This window comes from Pleurodeles waltl, chromosome 11 (assembly GCF_031143425.1).
Source record: "Pleurodeles waltl isolate 20211129_DDA chromosome 11, aPleWal1.hap1.20221129, whole genome shotgun sequence".
Taxonomy (NCBI): Eukaryota; Metazoa; Chordata; class Amphibia; order Caudata; family Salamandridae; genus Pleurodeles; species Pleurodeles waltl.
Genome location: NC_090450.1, coordinates 234,595,825 through 234,614,917, shown reverse-complemented (window position 1 = coordinate 234,614,917; position 19,093 = coordinate 234,595,825). Strand labels below are relative to the sequence as shown.

Here is a 19,093-nt window from a genome sequence, read left to right as displayed (position 1 = left end):
TCAATGAAAAATGTGAATAAACAAAAGACAAAGAATTCCCCCTTCCAGGCCCGGCGTGAAGATCAGGATGGTCGAAGACAGGAGAGGAATAAAAGAGAATAATGAAGGGAAGGGAAGCTTGAATATGGGCAGTAAGGGGAGTACAGCACAGGAGGAACCTATGACAGTCCAGAGGCCCTTCTGTCCAAAATTGGTGGAGGTAAGTCCTTGCCTCCCCACACCAGACAATAATCCTGTGTACTGCGTGAACTGCAGCTGCTCGGGCTTCTGTGCACTTTTGCAAGACTTCCTTCGTGCACAGCCTAGCCCAGGTCCCCAGCACTCCGTCCTGCATTGCCCAACTCGTGGGACCCTCTTTTGTGGCTCTGAGTCGACCGTTGTCCTCAGATCTTCTAAGTGCCTGTTCAGGTGCTTCTGCGGGTGCTGCCTGCTTCTGCGTGGGCTCTCTGTGTTGCTGAGCGCCCCCTCTGTCTCCTCCTCCAAGGGGCGACCTCCTGGTCCTTCCTGGGCCCTTGCAGCACCTAAAAAACTCAACCGCGACTCTTGCAGCTAGCAAGGCTTGTTTGTGGTCCTTCTGCGTGGAACAACTCTGCATCATCCAGCATGCCGTGGGACATCTTCTGACCAAAGGAGAAGTTACTGGCACCTTCCGTTGGTGCAGAATCTTCGGCTTCTTCCACCCGGAGGCAGCCCTTTAGCACCTTCATCCGGGGTTTAGTGGGCTCCTGCCCCCCCTGGACACTTACAGGACTCTTGAACTTGGTCCCCTTCCTTTACAGGTCCTCAGGTCCAGGAATCCATCTTCAGTGTTTTGCAGTCAGTTGTTGTCCTTGCAGAATCCCCTATCTCGACTTTACTGTCTTTTCGAGGTAGAAGGGGAACTTTACTCCTACTTTTCAGGGTCTTGGGGGTGGGGATCTTGGACACACTTAGTGTTTTCTTACACTCCCAGCGACCCTCTACACACTATACTAGGCCTGGGGTCCATTCGTGGTTCGCATTCCACTTTTGGAGTATATGGTTTGTGTTGCCCCTAGGCCTATTTCTCCCTATTGCATTCTATTGTGATTCTACATTGTTTGCACTACTTTTCTGTTACTTACCTGATTTTGGCTTGTGTGTATATATTTGGTGTATATTACTTACCTCCTAAGGGAGTATATCCTCTGAGATACTTTTGGCATATTGTCACTAAAATAAAGTACCTTTATTTTTAGTAACTCCGAGTATTGTGTTTTCTTATGATATAGTGCTATATGATATAAGTGGTATAGTAGGAGCTTTGCATGTCTCCTAGTTCAGCCTAAACTGCTCTGCTATAGCTACCTCTATCAGCCTAAGCTGCTAAAACACCTCTAATCTACTAATAAGGGATAACTGGACCTGGCACAAGATGTAAGTACCACAAGGTAGCCACTATAAGCCAGGCCACCCTCCTACAATTACTAGTTATGTACAAACCTTTAAATGGTTCCCAGGTAGAAGAGGGGTGTACCTTTAAATGTAGGTTGTCTTAAAAGCCTAAGAACTAGGCTCTCTGAGAAACATGTAGGGTTACTGAAGGCTCTCCAGCTTAACTTTGGTGGAATGATGTGGGGGATGGCTGCTAGGGACCCTTAAGTATGGTAGGAAGAAATAATAAAAAGGTGGTTACCTGTCTTAATAGAGAAGTTACATTTTTTTAATTCTGTCCAAAATAAAAAATACATCTATGAAGTATGCCAGGAATGAATGGTATGATAAAGAATGTAGAATATTAAAAAGAAATATCCGGAAACTTGAAAGGCACTCAGTATGCCCAAGAAACAAAATTAGCTTAAAGAAAGAATTTAAAAAATCTGGTGGGAAGTAAGAAACAGGAACAAATTACAAAGTGCTGGGCACCCATGATAGAGGCCATTGAGGCGAATAATGTAAAGAATTTTTGGAAGTTAGTGTTGAGTGGGACAGGAAACTCCTCGAGACAGTCGTCAGGCCATGTGAGTGAAGATGCGTGGATGAAGTATTTAGAGGACATTTATAATAGTAATACCACTGTCGCTCAGCAACCAACTCGATTTTTGGTGAGAAGGGTGACGAAGGAGAGGTTCTCTGCGTCAATAATTAGTAAAACAATTGAAATGCTAAAGCTCACAAGAGCTGCTGGCCCCGATAATGTTCCGGCAGTAATATTAAAAACAAATACTCCATGGAGGTTTAACCTGTTTTTTAGCCTCTTTCAGGAGATACTTTCATCGGATAGATTCCCGGATAGCTGGAAGAGAGCAGTGATTAAACCTATCCATAAAAAAGGGAAGCATGTTTTACCTGAGAATTATCAGCAAATCAATCTGCTGGATGTAAGTAGCAATGTCTTTTAAAAAATCCTGCTGGGGATATTAAAAGAGTGGGCTGTAGGAAATGGTATAATACCCCAGGAACAGGGCGGTTTTAAGGAGAAACACGGAACGATTGACCACTTTTCAAGACTGTGGGCCACTTCCAGCCAACAGGAAGAAGGTTTGTAAAGGAATCAAGACACAAAAGCCCTATGAACTTTTGCAGCAAAACATCCTCCTCCTCCTGAATGTTGCCCAATCCTTTCAGAGTATACTGAAAGGACTGAAGTCAATATTAGATGAACTGTCAAAACCTGTCCTTCTGTTTTGTTGGATTCTTCCATGGGGAATACAGTTTCAAAAATAAAAGTGACAAGATACATAATATCAAAGCAAGAGGGAATGAAGCCATTAAGAATAAAGCAATAACTATACAATCAGTCGCTGCACCCATCTTATGAGGAAAGAAACAAAAGGAATGCTGTAAAAAGCAAGTGGAGGACACAGCAACAGAAATCAGCAAAACAGGACAGGTTACCACAAAGAAAGGACTGATAACTGGACACGACGTTATGTTCACTGAAACCAACCACCATTGGGAATTGAAGTCATGGAGAGCAGATAAGGCATGGCAACTGGTCAATGCAAGCCCAACAAAGCAATCCATAAGGACCAGTTATTGCTCCAAAGGACACTGCTGCAATAAGCCACGTCCCATATCAATTTGTCAGCCTAGACAAAATGATGACCCCAGGTTGAGCCTGTGGATTGCATGCTTGTCTAAGGAAGCTTCTGTTTCGTTTATAAGGCAAGCTGTTTAAATTTGACATGTTACACAAAAGTTGGGGAGATAAAAAAATGTTGTGGGGCCTGGGTCGAATTAAGACCGAAGGGGCGCAGACTACTACACACAGACTGCCTATGGGTCGAGGGACTAGTACTAACACAAAAATGACATGGAAACTGAAAGAACAGGTGACTTATCTTCAAGTAATGCTCTTTCTCCTAGAGACTCTATCTAGCCACCGTTCCCTCACCTTTGAATATTCTCCAGGTGCTCAAGAATCTGGAAACTTTTCAGCAGTATCTCAGCAAGCAGTAAAGTGGTGCAGGTGGCTTCACACCGACTCCGTTCAGCTCCGGAAAAGGTGAGCAGAGCCTGTATATGCGCCACCCCTTTGGACTGACGTCAATTGCTTTGGAGGCTGTCCACATCCCCAGATGCTGAAACCCAAGGCCAAACTGGTTGTGGCCAGTGTGAAGATTCAAATACGTTGGGTCTTATTAATGGATAAAGTCCAATGCACCGAAAGGGAATGAAGGGAGGGTCGGTGAGGAATATGCAGCTAGATAGAGTTTCTACCAGAAAGAGAGGTAAGTAACTTGTTCTTCTGATAGAGATGTCTAGCCACAGATCACTCCCCTTTCGAATAGATACCAAAACAGTACTTATTTGGAGGCTCGTCTGTGAGTAGACTCAAACCAGAATGTCCTGCAGGACAAAGAGAGCAGAAAGCTCCTCATGGCGAACCGAACCGTCCAGGCAATAGTGCTTTGTGAACAAATTGTTGGACACCTACATAGGCGCCTGGCAAATGACTTAGAAAGGGACTCGACATGGTAATGCAGTGGTAGAAATCTGGCCCTAGTTTAACAAGTTGCAGGCTTCTAGGGGCTGCTTTTTGGTCAATGAATAGCAGATTTTAATGCAGAGCATGTTCTAGCAGGGGATGGTTCTCTTCTGCACTGCCTTACCTTCTTTTTGCTCGAGAGAAACTAACAAAGAGCTAATCATCCACCTTGTGTTCTTTGGTATGATCAATGTAAAACCTGAGCACTCTTTTGGGTTCAAAGCAATGGTGTCTCCGTTCAAGGGGTGAAGTTAAGCATAGAATGCTGGCATGGTGACAGTGTGACTGACGTGACATTTTTAGAACTAATGATTTTTGCGTCCTCGGAACCAGTTTGTCCAGGAAGAAGGCAGTGTCACAAAGAGCTTGAAGCTCACTCACACTATGCCAAGGTGATGGCAACAAAGAGCACAGTATTAACAGTAAGGAGCCATAGAGGGCAGCTGTGAGGTGGTTTAAACAGAGTGCATATAATAAGGACAAGATTAAAGTCCCATTGAGCATCACAAATGGAGAAAGGGGAAACATGTTGTACCCTTTCAAAAATCACATTAAAACTAGTGACTCAAATAAGTATGCGGACCTGGCAAGCAAGACGAACGAAAGATACCCATTAACTGTGCCCAAAGCACAACAAACAGAATGTCAGATAACTTGGCTTGAAGGGAGGGTCAATCTGGTGTTTGCTGCACCAAACCACAAATCTGTCCCAACGACTGGTAAATATAGTTTTGTTAAAGGGAAACCTGGCTGCCAAGGTGACATCAACCACCTATGGAGGAAGGTCAAAAGTGTTCAGCTGACACCATTCAATCTTTAAGCACGAAGGTAGAGATAGTGAAGGCCCAGGTGCAGAACCCAGCCACAAAAGCAAGTCCTTCTTGAGAGGCACCCTGATTGGAAGACGTATGCCCAAGGCCAGGAGTTCTGGATACCATACCATCTATGCTGAATCCAGAGCCAAAAGGATGGTTTGGGCCTGGCTGGTCCAGAACTTCTTGAGAACTCGGGGCTGGAGTGGTATTGGCGGAAAGGCATACAGGAGGCCTATGTTCCACTTGTGGCAGAAAGCCTCTCAGAGCGAGAGATGCCTTGGAAACTCCAACGCGCAGAATCACTGACATTGTGCGTTTTTGGCAGAGGTGAATAGATCAAGCCAAGTATCTCCACATTTGCGGGAGAGACCTTGAACCACCTCCAGATGCAACTGCCACTCGTGATTGCCAGTATGTGTGTGTATATATATATATATATTGAAAATGTCACTTACCCAGTGTACATCTGTTCGTGGCATTAGTCGCTGCAGATTCACATGTTTGGCACAGTCCGCTGCCTGGTGTTGGGCTCGGAGTATTACAAGTTGTTTTTCTTCGAAGAAGTCTTTTTGGTCACGGGACCGAAGGACTCCTCCCTCGTTGGCTCCATTGCGCATGGGCGTCGACTCCATCTTAGATTGTTTTCCCCGCAGAGGGTGAGGATGGAGTTGTTTGGTATAAATAGTGCCCATGCAATGGAGTGAATATGTATGTATGATAAGAGTTTCTAAAAATTATTTACAAATGTTCAGATGTTTAAGGTTTATGATCTACTTCTAAACGGCTACAGGCTTCCCGGGGAGGTGGGAGGGTACATGTGAATCTGCAGCGACTAATGCCACGAACAGATGTACACTGGGTAAGTGACATTTTCAGTTCGATGGCATATGTTGCTGCAGATACACATGTTTGGCATAGACTATAAAGCAGTTACCTCCCCTAAAAGCGGTGGTTTAGCCTGTAGGAGTTGAAGTAGTTTGGAATAATGTTCTTAGTACAGCTTGGCCCACTGTAGCTTGTTGTGCATTTAGTACGTCTACACAGTAGTGTTTAGTAAACGTATGAGGCGTAGACCAGGTTGCAGCCTTACATATTTCGCTCATAGGAATGTTTCCTAGAAAGGCCATTGTAGCACCTTTCTTTCTGGTTGAGTGTGCCTTTGGTGTAATAGGCAATTCTCTTTTGGCTTTAAGATAGCATGTTTGAATGCACCTGACTATCCATCTAGCAATGCCTTGTTTAGAGATTGGATTTCCTATGTGTGGTTTTTGAAAAGCTATGAACAGTTGTTTTGTTTTCCTGATTAGCTTTGTTCTGTCAATGTAATACATTAGTGCTCTTTTGATGTCCAATGTATGTAGTGCCCTTTCAGCCACAGAATTTGGTTGTGGGAAGAACACTGGCAATTCTACTGTTTGATTTAAATGGAATGGTGAGATTACTTTTGGCAGAAATTTTGGATTTGTTCTTAGAACTATTTTATTGTTGTGTATTTGAATAAATGGTTCTTGTATGGTAAATGCCTGTATTTCACTTACTCTTCTGAGGGATGTGATTGCAATGAGAAATGCGACCTTCCAGGTTAGATATTGCATTTCACAGGAATGCATGGGTTCGAAAGGGGGACCCATGAGTTTTGTTAAGACGATGTTAAGGTTCCATGAAGGAACTGGTGGTGTTCTTGGTGGTATAATTCTTTTTAGCCCTTCCATGAATGCTTTAATAACTGGTATTCTAAATAGAGACGATGAATGAGTAGTTTGTAGGTAAGCAGATATAGCTGCGAGGTGTATTTTTATAGATGAAAAAGCGAGATTCGCTTTTTGCAAATGTAGTAAGTATCCTACTATGTCTTTAGTAGAGGCATGTACTGGTTGTATTTGATTGGCATGGCAGTAGTAAACAAATCTTTTCCACTTAGATGCATAGCAGTGTCTAGTGGAAGGTTTTCTAGCTTGTTTTATGACCTCCATGCATTCTTGTGTGAGGTCCAAGTGTCCAAATTCTAGGATTTCAGGAGCCAAATTGCCAGATTCAATGATGCTGGGTTTGGATGTCTGATCTGTTGTTTGTGTTGTGTTAACAGATCTGGCCTGTTGGGTAGTTTGACATGCGGTACTAGTGAAAGGTCTAGTAGAGTTGTATACCAAGGTTGTCTTGCCCATGTGGGTGCTATCAGTATGAGTTTGAGTTGGTTTTGACTCAACTTGTTTACTAGATATGGAAGGAGAGGGAGAGGGGGAAAAGCGTACGCAAATATCCCTGACCAATTCATCCATAGAGCATTGCCTTGTGATTCGCGGTGTGGGTACCTGGATGCGAAGTTTTGGCATTTTGAGTTTTCTCTTGTTGCGAACAAATCTATCTGGGGTGTTCCCCAAATTTGAAAGTACTTGTTCAGAACTTGGGGGTGAATTTCCCATTCGTGGACTTGTTGGTGGTCTCGCGAAAGGTTGTCTGCTAGTTGGTTTTGTATTCCTGGAATAAATTGTGCTATTAGGCGAATGTTGTTGTGAATCGCCCACTGCCAAATTTTTTGTGTTAGGAGGCACAATTGTGTTGAGTGTGTTCCTCCTTGTTTGTTTAGATAATACATTGTTGTCATATTGTCTGTTTTGACAAGAATGTATTTGTGTGTTATTATGGGTTGGAAGGCTTTTAACGCTAGAAATACTGCCAACAGTTCTAGGTAATTGATATGAAGTTTTGTTTCGTGTATATCCCATTGTCCTTGAATGCTGTGGTGATTGAGGTGTGCTCCCCACCCTGTCATGGAAGCATCTGTTGTTATAACGTATTGAGGCACTGGGTCCTGAAATGTCCGCCCTTTGTTTAAATTTTTGCTGTTCCACCATAGAAGCGAGAGGTATGTTTGGCGGTCTACCAACACCAGATTTTGAAGTTGACCCTGTGCCTGTGACCATTGTGATGCTAGACACTGTTGTAAGGGTCGCATGTGTAGTCTTGCGTTTGGGACAATGGCTATGCATGATGACATCATGCCTAGAAGTTTTAGCACAAATTTTGCTTGTATCTTTTGGTTTGGAAACATAGCACTTATTAGCTTGTGGAATGCTTGCACTCTTTGTGGACTTGGAGTGGCAATTCCTTTTGATGTGTTGATGGTTGCTCCTAGATATTGTTGTGTTTGACACGGTTCTAGGTGTGATTTTGTGTAGTTGATGGAAAACCCCAGTTTGTGAAGGGTTTGTATGACAAAGGTGGTGTCGTTTGCGCATTTTTTTACTGTGTTGGTTTTGATTAGCCAGTCGTCTAGGTAAGGGAACACATGTATCTGTTGTCTCCTGATGTGTGCTGCTACTACTGCTAGACATTTTGTGAACACTCTTGGTGCAGTTGTTATTCCGAATGGCAACACCTTGAATTGGTAATGTATTCCTTTGAATACGAACCGTAGGTACTTTCTGTGAGAAGGGTGTATTGGTATATGAAAGTACGCATCCTTTAGGTCTAATGTGGTCATGTAATCTTGCTGTTTGAGCAGTGGAATGATGTCTTGTAGTGTGACCATGTGAAAATGGTCCGATATGATGTAGGTATTTAGTGTCCTGAGATCTAATATTGGTCTCAATGTTTCGTCTCTTTTTGGAATTAGAAAGTACAGGGAGTAAACTCCTGTGTTTTTTTGTTGTACTGGTACTAATTCTATTGCATCCTTTTGCAGTAGTGCTTGAACTTCTAGTCCTAAAAGTTCTAAATGATGTTGTGACATTTTGCGTGTTTTGGGGGGGATGTTTGGTGGGAAGTTGTGGAATTCTATGCAATAGCCATGTTGGATTATTGCTAATACCCAATTGTCTGTTGTAATCTGTTGCCAAGATTGGTAGAATTGGCTTAGTCTTCCCCCCACTGGTGTTGAGTGAAGGGGTTGCGTGACTTGAAAGTCACTGTTTAGGTGGAGGTGTTTTTGGAGTCTGGAATCTTCCCCTACTCCTTGGGAATTGACCCCCCCGATATCCCCTGAAACCACCCCTTTGGAAGGAACCCTGATATGGTGTGGGTCTTGATTGTTGGCTGGTGGTGTCTGTGGGTTGGCCACGAAACCCCCCTCTAAATGGAGTTTTTCTGAAAGAGCCTCTGCTCTGCGGGGAGTAGAGTGCGCCCATGGCTTTGGCCGTGTCTGTGTCCTTTTTAAGTTTTTCAATGGCTGTATCCACTTCCGAGCCAAACAGTTGTTTCTCGTTGAAGGGCATATTAAGGACAGCCTGCTGGATTTCAGGTTTGAAGCCTGAAGTGCGTAGCCAAGCGTGTCTCCTTATGGTGACAGCAGTGTTGACTGTTCTTGCTGCAGTATCGGCTGCGTCTAGTGAAGAGCGGATTTGATTGTTTGAGATCGTTTGTCCCTCTTCCACTATTTGCTGCGCCCTTTTTTGGTATTCCTGGGGAAGATGGTCTACGAGAAGTTGCATCTCGTCCCAGTGTGCGCGGTCATATCTGGCCAGCAGCGCTTGTGAATTTGCGATGCGCCACTGGTTGGCTGCCTGTGACGCCACTCTTTTCCCTGCCGCGTCAAATTTTCTGCTTTCTTTGTCCGGAGGTGGGGCGTCGCCAGATGTATGTGAATTTGCTCTTTTGCGAGCTGCCCCTACTACCACAGAGTCGGGTGGTAACTGCGAAGTAATAAACACTGGGTCTGTGGGTGGTGGTTTGTATTTCTTATCCACCCTTGGGGTGATGGCTCTTGATTTTACGGGCTCCTCAAAAATTTGTTTTGCGTGCCGTAACATCCCTGGTAGCATTGGGAGACATTGATATTGGCTATGTGTAGCCGAGAGGGTGTTAAATAAGAAATCATCCTCTATAGGATCGGAATGCAGTTGGACATTGTGGAAGTCTGCAGCCCTAGCCACCAGTTGCGAGTATGAGGTACTGTCCTCTGGCGGTGACGGCTTTGTGGGGTATGACTCGGGATCATTGTCCGGCACTGGGGTGTCATACAGGTCCCAAGCGTCTTGATCCTGATCGTCATGACTTATGGTAGTTTGCGCTGGTGAGTGCATTTGTGGCGGTGTTTGTGCCGGCGATGCCTGTGGAGGAGAGGGCGGAGGCGTGACTTTTTTAACCACTTTGGCTTGTGGTTGTGTGTCATCCTTTGGAAGTCCGATCTTTCTTTTCCTCATGATTGGGGGAAGGGTTGATATCTTCCCTGTATCTTGCTGGATGCACAGTCTCTTTTGTGTGTAGTCCGATTCTACACTTTGGAGCTCTTGTCCAAATTTGTGCATTTGGCCACTTAGTCCTTGTTCCTCTGAGTAGGATGAAGGTGTGGTATTTTTCGGCGCCGAGAGAGAATCTTTTTTCGGTTTCGGCACCGACAGAATTTTTGTTCCTTTCGGCATGGATTCTCGGTGCCGATGTCTTTCGGTGCCGGTATCTTGTTTTTGTCTCTCGGAGCCGCTTTCTCGGCTCCGAGGTTGCTCCATGGCGGTCCCTCGACCGGAGTCGGGTGTCTTCGCTATGGGCGTGCCCTTTTTCGGCCCCTTCGACGGGTCGCCTGATTTATGGGTCGAGCCATGGCCTGTTGGCAGTGGCGTCCCCTGGGCTTTTGGTTTGTCGATGGATTTCCTTTTCGACGTCTTACTTACAGTTTGTTGCTGTTGTTCGACGTCGGAGTCTCCGGATTCTGATTCCGGAACCGAGAATGTTTCCTCTTCGTCGTCGAAACGTTGTTTTGTCGACGTGGACGCCATTTGGTGACGCCTGGCTCTTCGGTCCCGGAGTGTTTTTCTGGACCGGAAGGCTCGACAGGCTTCACAGGTATCCTCCTTGTGCTCGGGGGACAAGCACAAGTTACAGACCAAGTGCTGATCTGTATAAGGATACTTACTGTGACATTTTGGGCAGAAACGAAACGGGGTCCGTTCCATCGGCTTCGATGTCGCACGCGGTCGGGCCGACCAGGCCCCGATGGGGGATCGAAACTGCCCCAAAGTCTTCCGATGATCGGTGTCGATGTACCTAACTATCCCGATACCGAACGGAACAATACCGACGCTTTCTTCCGAGATTCTGACTAACTTTCCGAACCGAAACACGGAGCGAAAAGGAATACGTCCGAACCCGACAGCGGAAAAAAACAATCTAAGATGGAGTCGACGCCCATGCGCAATGGAGCCAACGAGGGAGGAGTCCTTCGGTCCCGTGACCAAAAAGACTTCTTCGAAGAAAAACAACTTGTAATACTCCGAGCCCAACACCAGGCAGCGGACTGTGCCAAACATGTGTATCTGCAGCAACATATGCCATCGAACATATATATACACACACACATCTGCGCAGGGCTGTATGGTCACATTTGTACCTTTGATGGTGTTCTTAGAACTTGTGCCCTAGGGGTGAAGAATACCCATGTGTGTTTTCATTATCTCTGAGAGCTGCTATTCCGATAGGTTAATATGGGGGGAAGTTTACAATTAATCCTAGCTGCAATAGTACATTGCAGTGGAGCAGACTCATTGTTTACTATCATTGGATTCACAATGACAAACCATTTCAAATGGTAAAGGTGGTGTTGTCAGTAATGCTTTAGAAATGCCACTTTTAGAAAGTGGGCATTTCTATGTTCTAAAACTCCTGTTCTGTGCCTTTTTAATTCAGCTTCCTTCCTCTGAAGGCTGAGGGCAAACACATCTGTGCACAACATCTGTGCATAGCCCCACTGAAGATTAAGATTTGCATTCCACGGTCCCATGGCAGACAGGCTTGAAATGGAACCGTTTGAACCACCCCCAACTTCAAAAGCACACTTCAGTATAACTATGGGTACCACATTTCAGCAACTTAAAGATACACTTGCAGGAACACAGGGCAGAGACCACACACTGCATAGTGTACACTGCCAGAGGAATCTGTTGTGTACAAGAGTATTTATTGCCCTGGAAAGTGACTGTGCACCCTTCCTGCATCGTGGCCGGCCTGGGCAAACTGCTTACTACAGTGTGGCACTCTGAAGTGTGCTCTCCAAGGGCTTGTTGACTTGTCCCCTGTTCTTTGTTGAGGGCTTGTTGACTTGTCCCCTGTTCTTTGTTGAGGTCTAAGGAACATCAAAATCTCCTGCGCGGTACCTACACCTTCTTCCTGTGTCATCTGGACAGCAGTGCCCTCTTATGTGTCTACATCTTCTGCCGAATTCCACCGGGTAGCAGTGGTGTGAGCATAGAACTAAGTATTACACATGGAGACCAGATTTGCCTGGTGCAGAGTCTTCAATGTACTGCCCACATTCAAGGACTGTGGACCTTTATTGTGGGGCCACGACACGCATAAGCATCTGGTTAGTAGTGAGCAGATTCAACCGGTTGCGGGACCCCACGTGGCAAACTTTTGATGAGCGTGCCACATTTCTCTCATGCGACACCCACCTGCATGCTCAGTATGTGTGGTGTCCGTGTCACTGGATGCGACCCTCGGAGGTGGGGGCATACCAAGAGCATTGCTGCATTCTACCTTGTGCGGCACCACAATACTTGCGTCTGTGTGTGTGACCGGATTTGTCTGGTGCGGCTAAAGTCATTGCGCACCAGACCTTTTGCCTCATTCCAGGTAGGTACGGGATTGGAACTAATCTTGTGGTCAGAAGTGTCTGGTGCAACTCAAGTCCTCGTGCACCAGACATTGTGCTACCTTCCAGGGAGGTGCTGCATTGATAACTTTTCCTATGTGAGCGGAATTGTTGGATGGGACTCAAGCCATAATGCACCACACATTGTGCCCCTACCAGGAGGGCATGGAATTTGATAACTCTGCGTGTGTGACCGAGACGTATCGCTCCCAAGAAGTGGTGCCTATTTGTGGATTTGCATGTCTGGCTTGGCTGGGCATCACTGTGAACAGTGAGTGTCCCAAGGTGACCCTCCACCCCTGTCTGCAGACCAGAGCCTGCACCAGAAAACCAGTGGGGAGATCCCTGAATGAACTTTTGGAGTTGTGGCCAAACCTCCAGTTGTCTACTCTTGCCTGATCAGCCACTCTTTTTTCTCTCCCCCCACCTTTTCTCCGGGATCCTGAAAGAGTTTAACCACTGGACGCGAGCGGCCTAGTATCCAGGGAAAGGGGACTACATCTCTAGCTCCTGGGGGTGGGAATTGGAGGGTGGACACAAATTTGGGTCCAAGAGGGGTCAGGGAACTCACTGGCAATTCACCTGGCGACTGTCAGAGCACCGCATTAGGGTGTTGGAAATGAGTGTGTTAGAGTTTGTGTATAGTAGACGAATCATGAACTTGGACACATCATGACCATCTAGCAATCGCTTGAGTGAGAACAGAACGAAGGTCTTCAGGCACACCAGAGTGGACTTGTGCCACTGAATCCTAAAGGACGTGGAAAGAAGGTCCCAACAAGCAAATCGTGTAAAGTAAACGGAGGACGAGACTTAAAACGTTTCTACTTGCTTAGACTCCCAGTTTCGGTGTGGGGAAACTGGTAAGAAACGCGCTGGGATTACGGCAGCTAGTGGAGGCTTGCACCACCAGGCTTTAAGGTGAGGGGTGCTGCGAAAGAAAGACCGGGTCACCTGGAGTAGGTCGATAGCCCCTGACAATTTGCTGACTGACTGGTGGGCCAGAACATGATTTGGCCCAAACCCCATTAAGATAGCCATCAGTGCTTTGTTAAATTGAAGAACAGGCTCAGGAGATGTTTGTCCCAGTTGGAGGATGACCACTAGTCACTTGTAAGTCCTTGTCCAATTATCATCCTAAAAGGGTTAAGGAAACTCTTCACAAGGGTCTTAGATGTTGTCTGAGTCTGTTGCAAAAAGGTATATAAAGTGTGTGCTCCTTCCTTGTGTAGGTGGTAAATCAAGTGGGGGGAGTGATGCCACGGGCTGACCAGAGTATGATTTCAGTTAAAGTCAGACCTGCGTTGACTCAGCATCGAAGAGAATAATCGAGACCTCCTCTGGTGTTGACAGAGGAAGCATTGGCTTCAAAGTGCACTGGGCAGGCATAGATTGTGTTGCAAGAAGCAGAGTTGGTACAGAAGCTGAAGGAAAGATGGGCTCAGAAGAGTCATATGACGCCAAGGGCAAACCTGCCGGCAGCACTCCAGATGGGAGGCCTCTCGGCTCCTTGAGGCCCGAAGGAGCACCAGGAGTTAGCAGGGATCCAAAGAACCAGAGCATGGCTGCACTGAACTTTATGATCTGATGTGGCTGTTGACATCCGAAACTAGGGTTGTGCTGGAATGAGCCACTAAGTAAGCCGACTTAGGAGCAAGATCAAGAGGTGTGTCTCTGCCCCGTACCTGCTCAGGCAAATGCAACTGATGCCACAGAGCGGAATACTACTTTGATTTTGTGTGTTTCTTTTTTTACTTACCTGACTATGATGACCGCAATGAAGACCGACCTCTTGAGTAGCATCATCAGGAACCGCCAGGACTGAACTTTGGAAACGGACAGTGACTTGGAACAGTGCCGGCGAGGAGTCTTCCTATGGTTGGTGATGTAAAATTTCACCTTGCAGTCCCTGATGGCCTTCAGGTTCATCAACGTGCTGTCGCAGCAGGCCCTGGAGTTGTAGTTCACCTATATAGGATCTGCACATCATTTCCAGAGATGAACGGCATTAGTGCAGAGCAACACTACACCACCTGACGGTGCACGAGGTACTGCTGAAAAGTTTCCCAATCTACTCTGATGCCTGCTGAATATCAAAAAGGGGAGGAATCTGCGGTTAGAAGTTTCTAACCAAAATTAGAAGTTCTTTCATAAAATGTGGCATCAGTAAATTTCCTAGCAAAGAGGGCACAGGTGTACACAGGATTGGAGAAGACGGAGGTAGTCCTACTACAGGAAATGCATTTGAAGAGGTACTCGGGGAAGTTTAAGGCAAAACATTAATCGCCCCAGACAGGTACCAGAGTAACCAGCAAAGCATGCTGTTTGGATGGTGTTGAGAAATACAGAGCGCATAAGGATATCCAAGATTTTGATTGACAAGGTTGCTACTTCTTTGTGAAATGTTTAGTGCGTCTGTTATTGCTTTAAATGGGATCGATTTTTTTTAGCCAAACCTGAAGCAGGAAATGTTCATAAGCAGAGAGTTGCAGAAACACCCGGGCTTTACTGAAGGTAAGACAATCTTGGACGGGTACTCCAACCAAACTGTGAAATAGACGTTAAATAGATCAGGCACGGTGGCAATACAGCAGGAGACATGCCATGAGAAATAATGAAGTACCTAGAAGAAATAAAACTAAGAGATACATGAATACAAAGTCATCCAATCCAGGACTACACCTATTTTTCCCCCATGTACATAACACCTACCCCCATGCATCAGCATGATCTTTATTTCTAGCAAATTAGTGGGATTTATGCCCGATGGGGTGATAGGTTAATTAAAATATCAGACCATGCACCAGTGATTAAAACACTAAGGGGACTAAAGAGCCTCCAAGAGATCAGAAATGGGAGTCTCGGGAGGTGCTTGTTGCAAGACTCGGTCAGCAACCTGAGATGGGGAATACTAACAACTATATGTGACACATGCTGCTAAGTCAGAAGTGTCATTAGAGATATGTGGGAAGCACTGAAGGCAGTGGATCATGCAAAGCTGGTAGCACTGGCAGCAGCTGCAAACAGAAATGAGGGCTTGGTCCAGGAGACCTTGACAAACAACTCCAAGAGTCAGTGGGAAGCATAAGGGGGTAGGACTATTTGAGAAAGTTACAGGTAGTCAGGAAGCAACTAAACACAACTACTGGTAAACAGATCGGGGAAGCAGTTATGGATGCTGAAGAGTATATTTTATGTAATATGGAACAAACACCACATGAATCTTGCTAAATAATTGAAAAGGAAACAAAATCAGGGACAGGGTACATTGCTTAAACGACAGGGCTAACACTCCAAAACATGATGACAGGGATAAAGTTGGGATCTTTTTAGGTACAGTTGTAGGCAACTGTGTGCTTCAGGAAACAAAATGGAGGGCTAACAAGACCAAAATCTGGAAGGATTAACCTTTCTCAAGGCAATAGCCAAACAAACTGAGATGTTAAAAGACCCATTCTCAATAAGGGAGGTCCTGGAGGATATTTGTGGCTTAAAAATAAGCTTTAATATGCCAACGCATCTAAAGACATGCATTCACAAATAGCATTGTTTGCATAAATGTTACTTATCACATTAAAGCCTGCCCTGGAGTATTTACCAATGCAATGGAAAAAACAAAGAAATGTTTTCTGTATAGCGTGCACGTAGGAGAAAAATAATTTAATGTGACAACCCGCATGATGATTGAGTGAACTTTTTAGATTTAAAGTGGCCCCTCCTGCTTTTCAAATGGAGTACTTCCTGGAAGGTAGAATAACACACTTAACAGCCAACAGGGTTAAGTGATAATATAATAATCACCTGACTGGAGCCAAGACCTATTCTATGTACAATTTAAAGCTCTAGTAAGGAAATAAGTTACTTACCTGTAACGTCGGTTCCCCAGCATTGGTATCTCTCACATATTGACATGCTAGAATAATTCCCGGTCTGACGACAGGGAAATACTCTAGCATGTGAATCTATGAAAGTTCCAATGCTGGAGAAAAATTTCTAAAAGATAACTGCATTATTAAGTCGACCTAACAAAAAAAATAAAAGACAGCAGTGACCCCAGGCTCGCTCTCTCTGTACTAATTTTTACAAGTACTATTTTTTTTTTTTAATTATTGCTGACACGAGGTCTTCTTAACAGCTCAGCTTCTTCCTTTAACGAGAACTGAAAAAGTTGAATAATTAAACAAGGCAACAAATAAGGGACACAAAAGAGGAGTTAAAAAGGTGCATCCTTACCTTCAACTTTGTTTGAAGAAGTTCTTTACTTGTAATAATGTGGGTCACCTCAGCTTCATTTAAACCATGAGCTATTGCTGGTCCTCCTAATGTGGCATAGATGGTCACAACTGAAATGGAAAAAAAAAAAAAAAAAAAAAGATTTTTAAATTAAATTTCAACGCCCTACCACAACCATCTCCTGGGAAAGCAAGAATTATCAAGGTCAATACTTTTGAAGTTTGGTGTTATAAAAGCAAAATGTATAGATATATTGTTTTACAGGTATCACAGGATCAAATAGCCTAGGTCTTAGGTCTCGCATAAACAGCGCTTGCGCCGTCTCTTCGAGACACATTGTTTACTCTAAATGGGCTTGAAGGCTGCTCATCCATCGGTGGGCTTCAAAGCCACTCTCAATTGCTTGCTTCCTGCTGGTCAGCTCTGCCATTGGCACTTCGCTCTTCCTTCATGTGGCCCTCTCATAGAGCAAGGCCCAAGTACTTATATACTTACACTGCTTGCAATTTTCAGAGCTACTCTACAGACAGCATGCTTTGTAGTTGGCTGTGTAGTCTATTCCCTCCTCCGACTGTCTGTATGCTTCTTCCCTCTGTGTTGCCCCTCCCTCCCATTGCTGTGATGGCCTCCCATCCACAACAATAAATAATCCGGAGGCCAGATGCCTTTGTCCCATCCTGCTGCATGAAAGGCTTTTACTTCAGCTGGGAAGTGTCTGGCATCTTATCTCAGCCTCAATAGACGATTTCACAGCACAGGGCTTTAAAAGGTAATTTGTATGCCTTTGTGAACTAATTAATGGAGCTTTGACAGTCCTTGCAAGTGCAAATTTTCCTTTTACACCAGGCGCCTACTTAGTTTTAACTTTCTTTTCGACATTGATCCTATACTTTACACTTCCATTTTTTTTCTTTAGATTTCAATATATATTTAAGTGGGAGTTCTCTTTTTTGCTTTTAATTATTTTTTTATGTTTTTTTAAAGCTTTTTTTCACTCCTTGGTTACATTTTCAACACGTGTTCTAAATGTGTTACAGTACAAATGACTTTACTGTACCAATAACAGTCCTTCAAACTTTTGGTGTTGCTTGGGAAAAGGCTAAAGCATTTATTTTCTCCATCACACGTGTATAAAACAAATGCTGTCATTTTTGTGTTCATTATGTTACATTTTCTTACTTTTAGTCATCTGTGTATTTACGCGTTGCACATCCTAAGAGTGAAATGTTAGGCAAGAGGATAAATTGATGTTTCAGGCACGGGCAGATTAAGTGATTTGCCCAGGATGTTGAGCTTGCACCAGGACACGAACATGGTTCCCTTGCTCCAAAGTCGCCAGGTCTGTTTGTAACAATACAAATAACAAAAGCTTTATTTCTCGGAAGACATACCCTGAGAGTGCCTGCACTGCCTTACAGCAGCCTGTGCACTCTGGATTATGTTCAACGAAGACGTTGCCCATTTACTCCACAGTGACAAGTTACTTCATTATGTTTATCGACATACTATCTTTTAAGTGCTTGTACAAACCTTTGGCGTCGCTTGGGAAAATCTAAGCATTTGTCGTCTCGTTCGCTTACATTTGTGCATACAATGTAAACTGCCTTCATATTCGTGTTCTTTATGCTTGATTTTTTAACATAAGTCCTCTTTATGTACAAGGTAGGAGAGGATGTGGCGTAACGTCCAGTGCTGCCGAACTTGGAGCTGGGGAACCAGGTTCACGTCTTAACGTCAGCTCAACATCCTATGATTTTGGGAAAATCACTTAATCTCCCTATGTCTAGCAAAAAAATGAATGTGTCATTGTGTAACGTTAACTGGTGCTCCAATAACTTTGGGTCGAGTTTGCGCTCTATAAAAGTGCAACAAAAAAAAGTGTAAATGCTTACATTTCAATATTATGCAGGAGGTCCAACTGATGATGTATGTACGGGCAGATTAAGTGACTCGCATATAATCACAGGATTTTGAGCCGGGGCAGGGGCTTGAACATTGTTACAGCTCCAAAGAGGGAAGCTCTGCCCGTAACAACACACAATGCGGAGAATGGCACTGCAATTTGCATAGTAAATTACTGATAAAGAACAATGTTTGCCTTTTTTCTTCCATTTCACTGTGAGTGCCTGAAAGAAGACGCATACATATGTTTTTGATACTTAAACTGCTATGGCTCCCTTCACATCCTGGTGGGCGCCTCTATGTTTAAAACATCTGCTTTAAACCCTTAAAACAAGCTATATAAAAAAGCTTCATCCTATAATTATCCCGTCACATTTTTTTATTTTTTTTTACCTCATGGATGTCCAACTTTGGCCCAAAAGACCAATCGTCAAAAGCATAATAATCACCTAAAAACACATGCCCATTAAGCTCCTTCCACTTCGTTTAAAAACAAGTATATTCTGATTCTTTGGTTATTTGACTATATTTTCTGCTCTCAACAAGAAACTACTCCCTTTTGCTGCCAAAGGAAAACATTAACTGCTTCTTTACTTGCAGTCATTGCACGAA

General features: G+C 44.4%; 1 protein-coding gene across 5 annotated transcripts in view; it reads right to left on the bottom strand.

Annotated features, from left to right (window-relative positions):
- The window catches only part of ACSL3 (acyl-CoA synthetase long chain family member 3), a 503,023-nt gene that overhangs the window by 263,209 nt on the left and 220,721 nt on the right, over positions 1 to 19,093 (bottom strand). For all 5 annotated transcript variants that reach the window (XM_069213474.1, XM_069213478.1, XM_069213477.1 and 2 more), the window contains exon 4: positions 16,580 to 16,689. In XM_069213474.1, the coding sequence (XP_069069575.1) occupies positions 16,580 to 16,689 (110 nt within the window). The remainder of the gene's footprint in view (positions 1 to 16,579; positions 16,690 to 19,093) is intronic.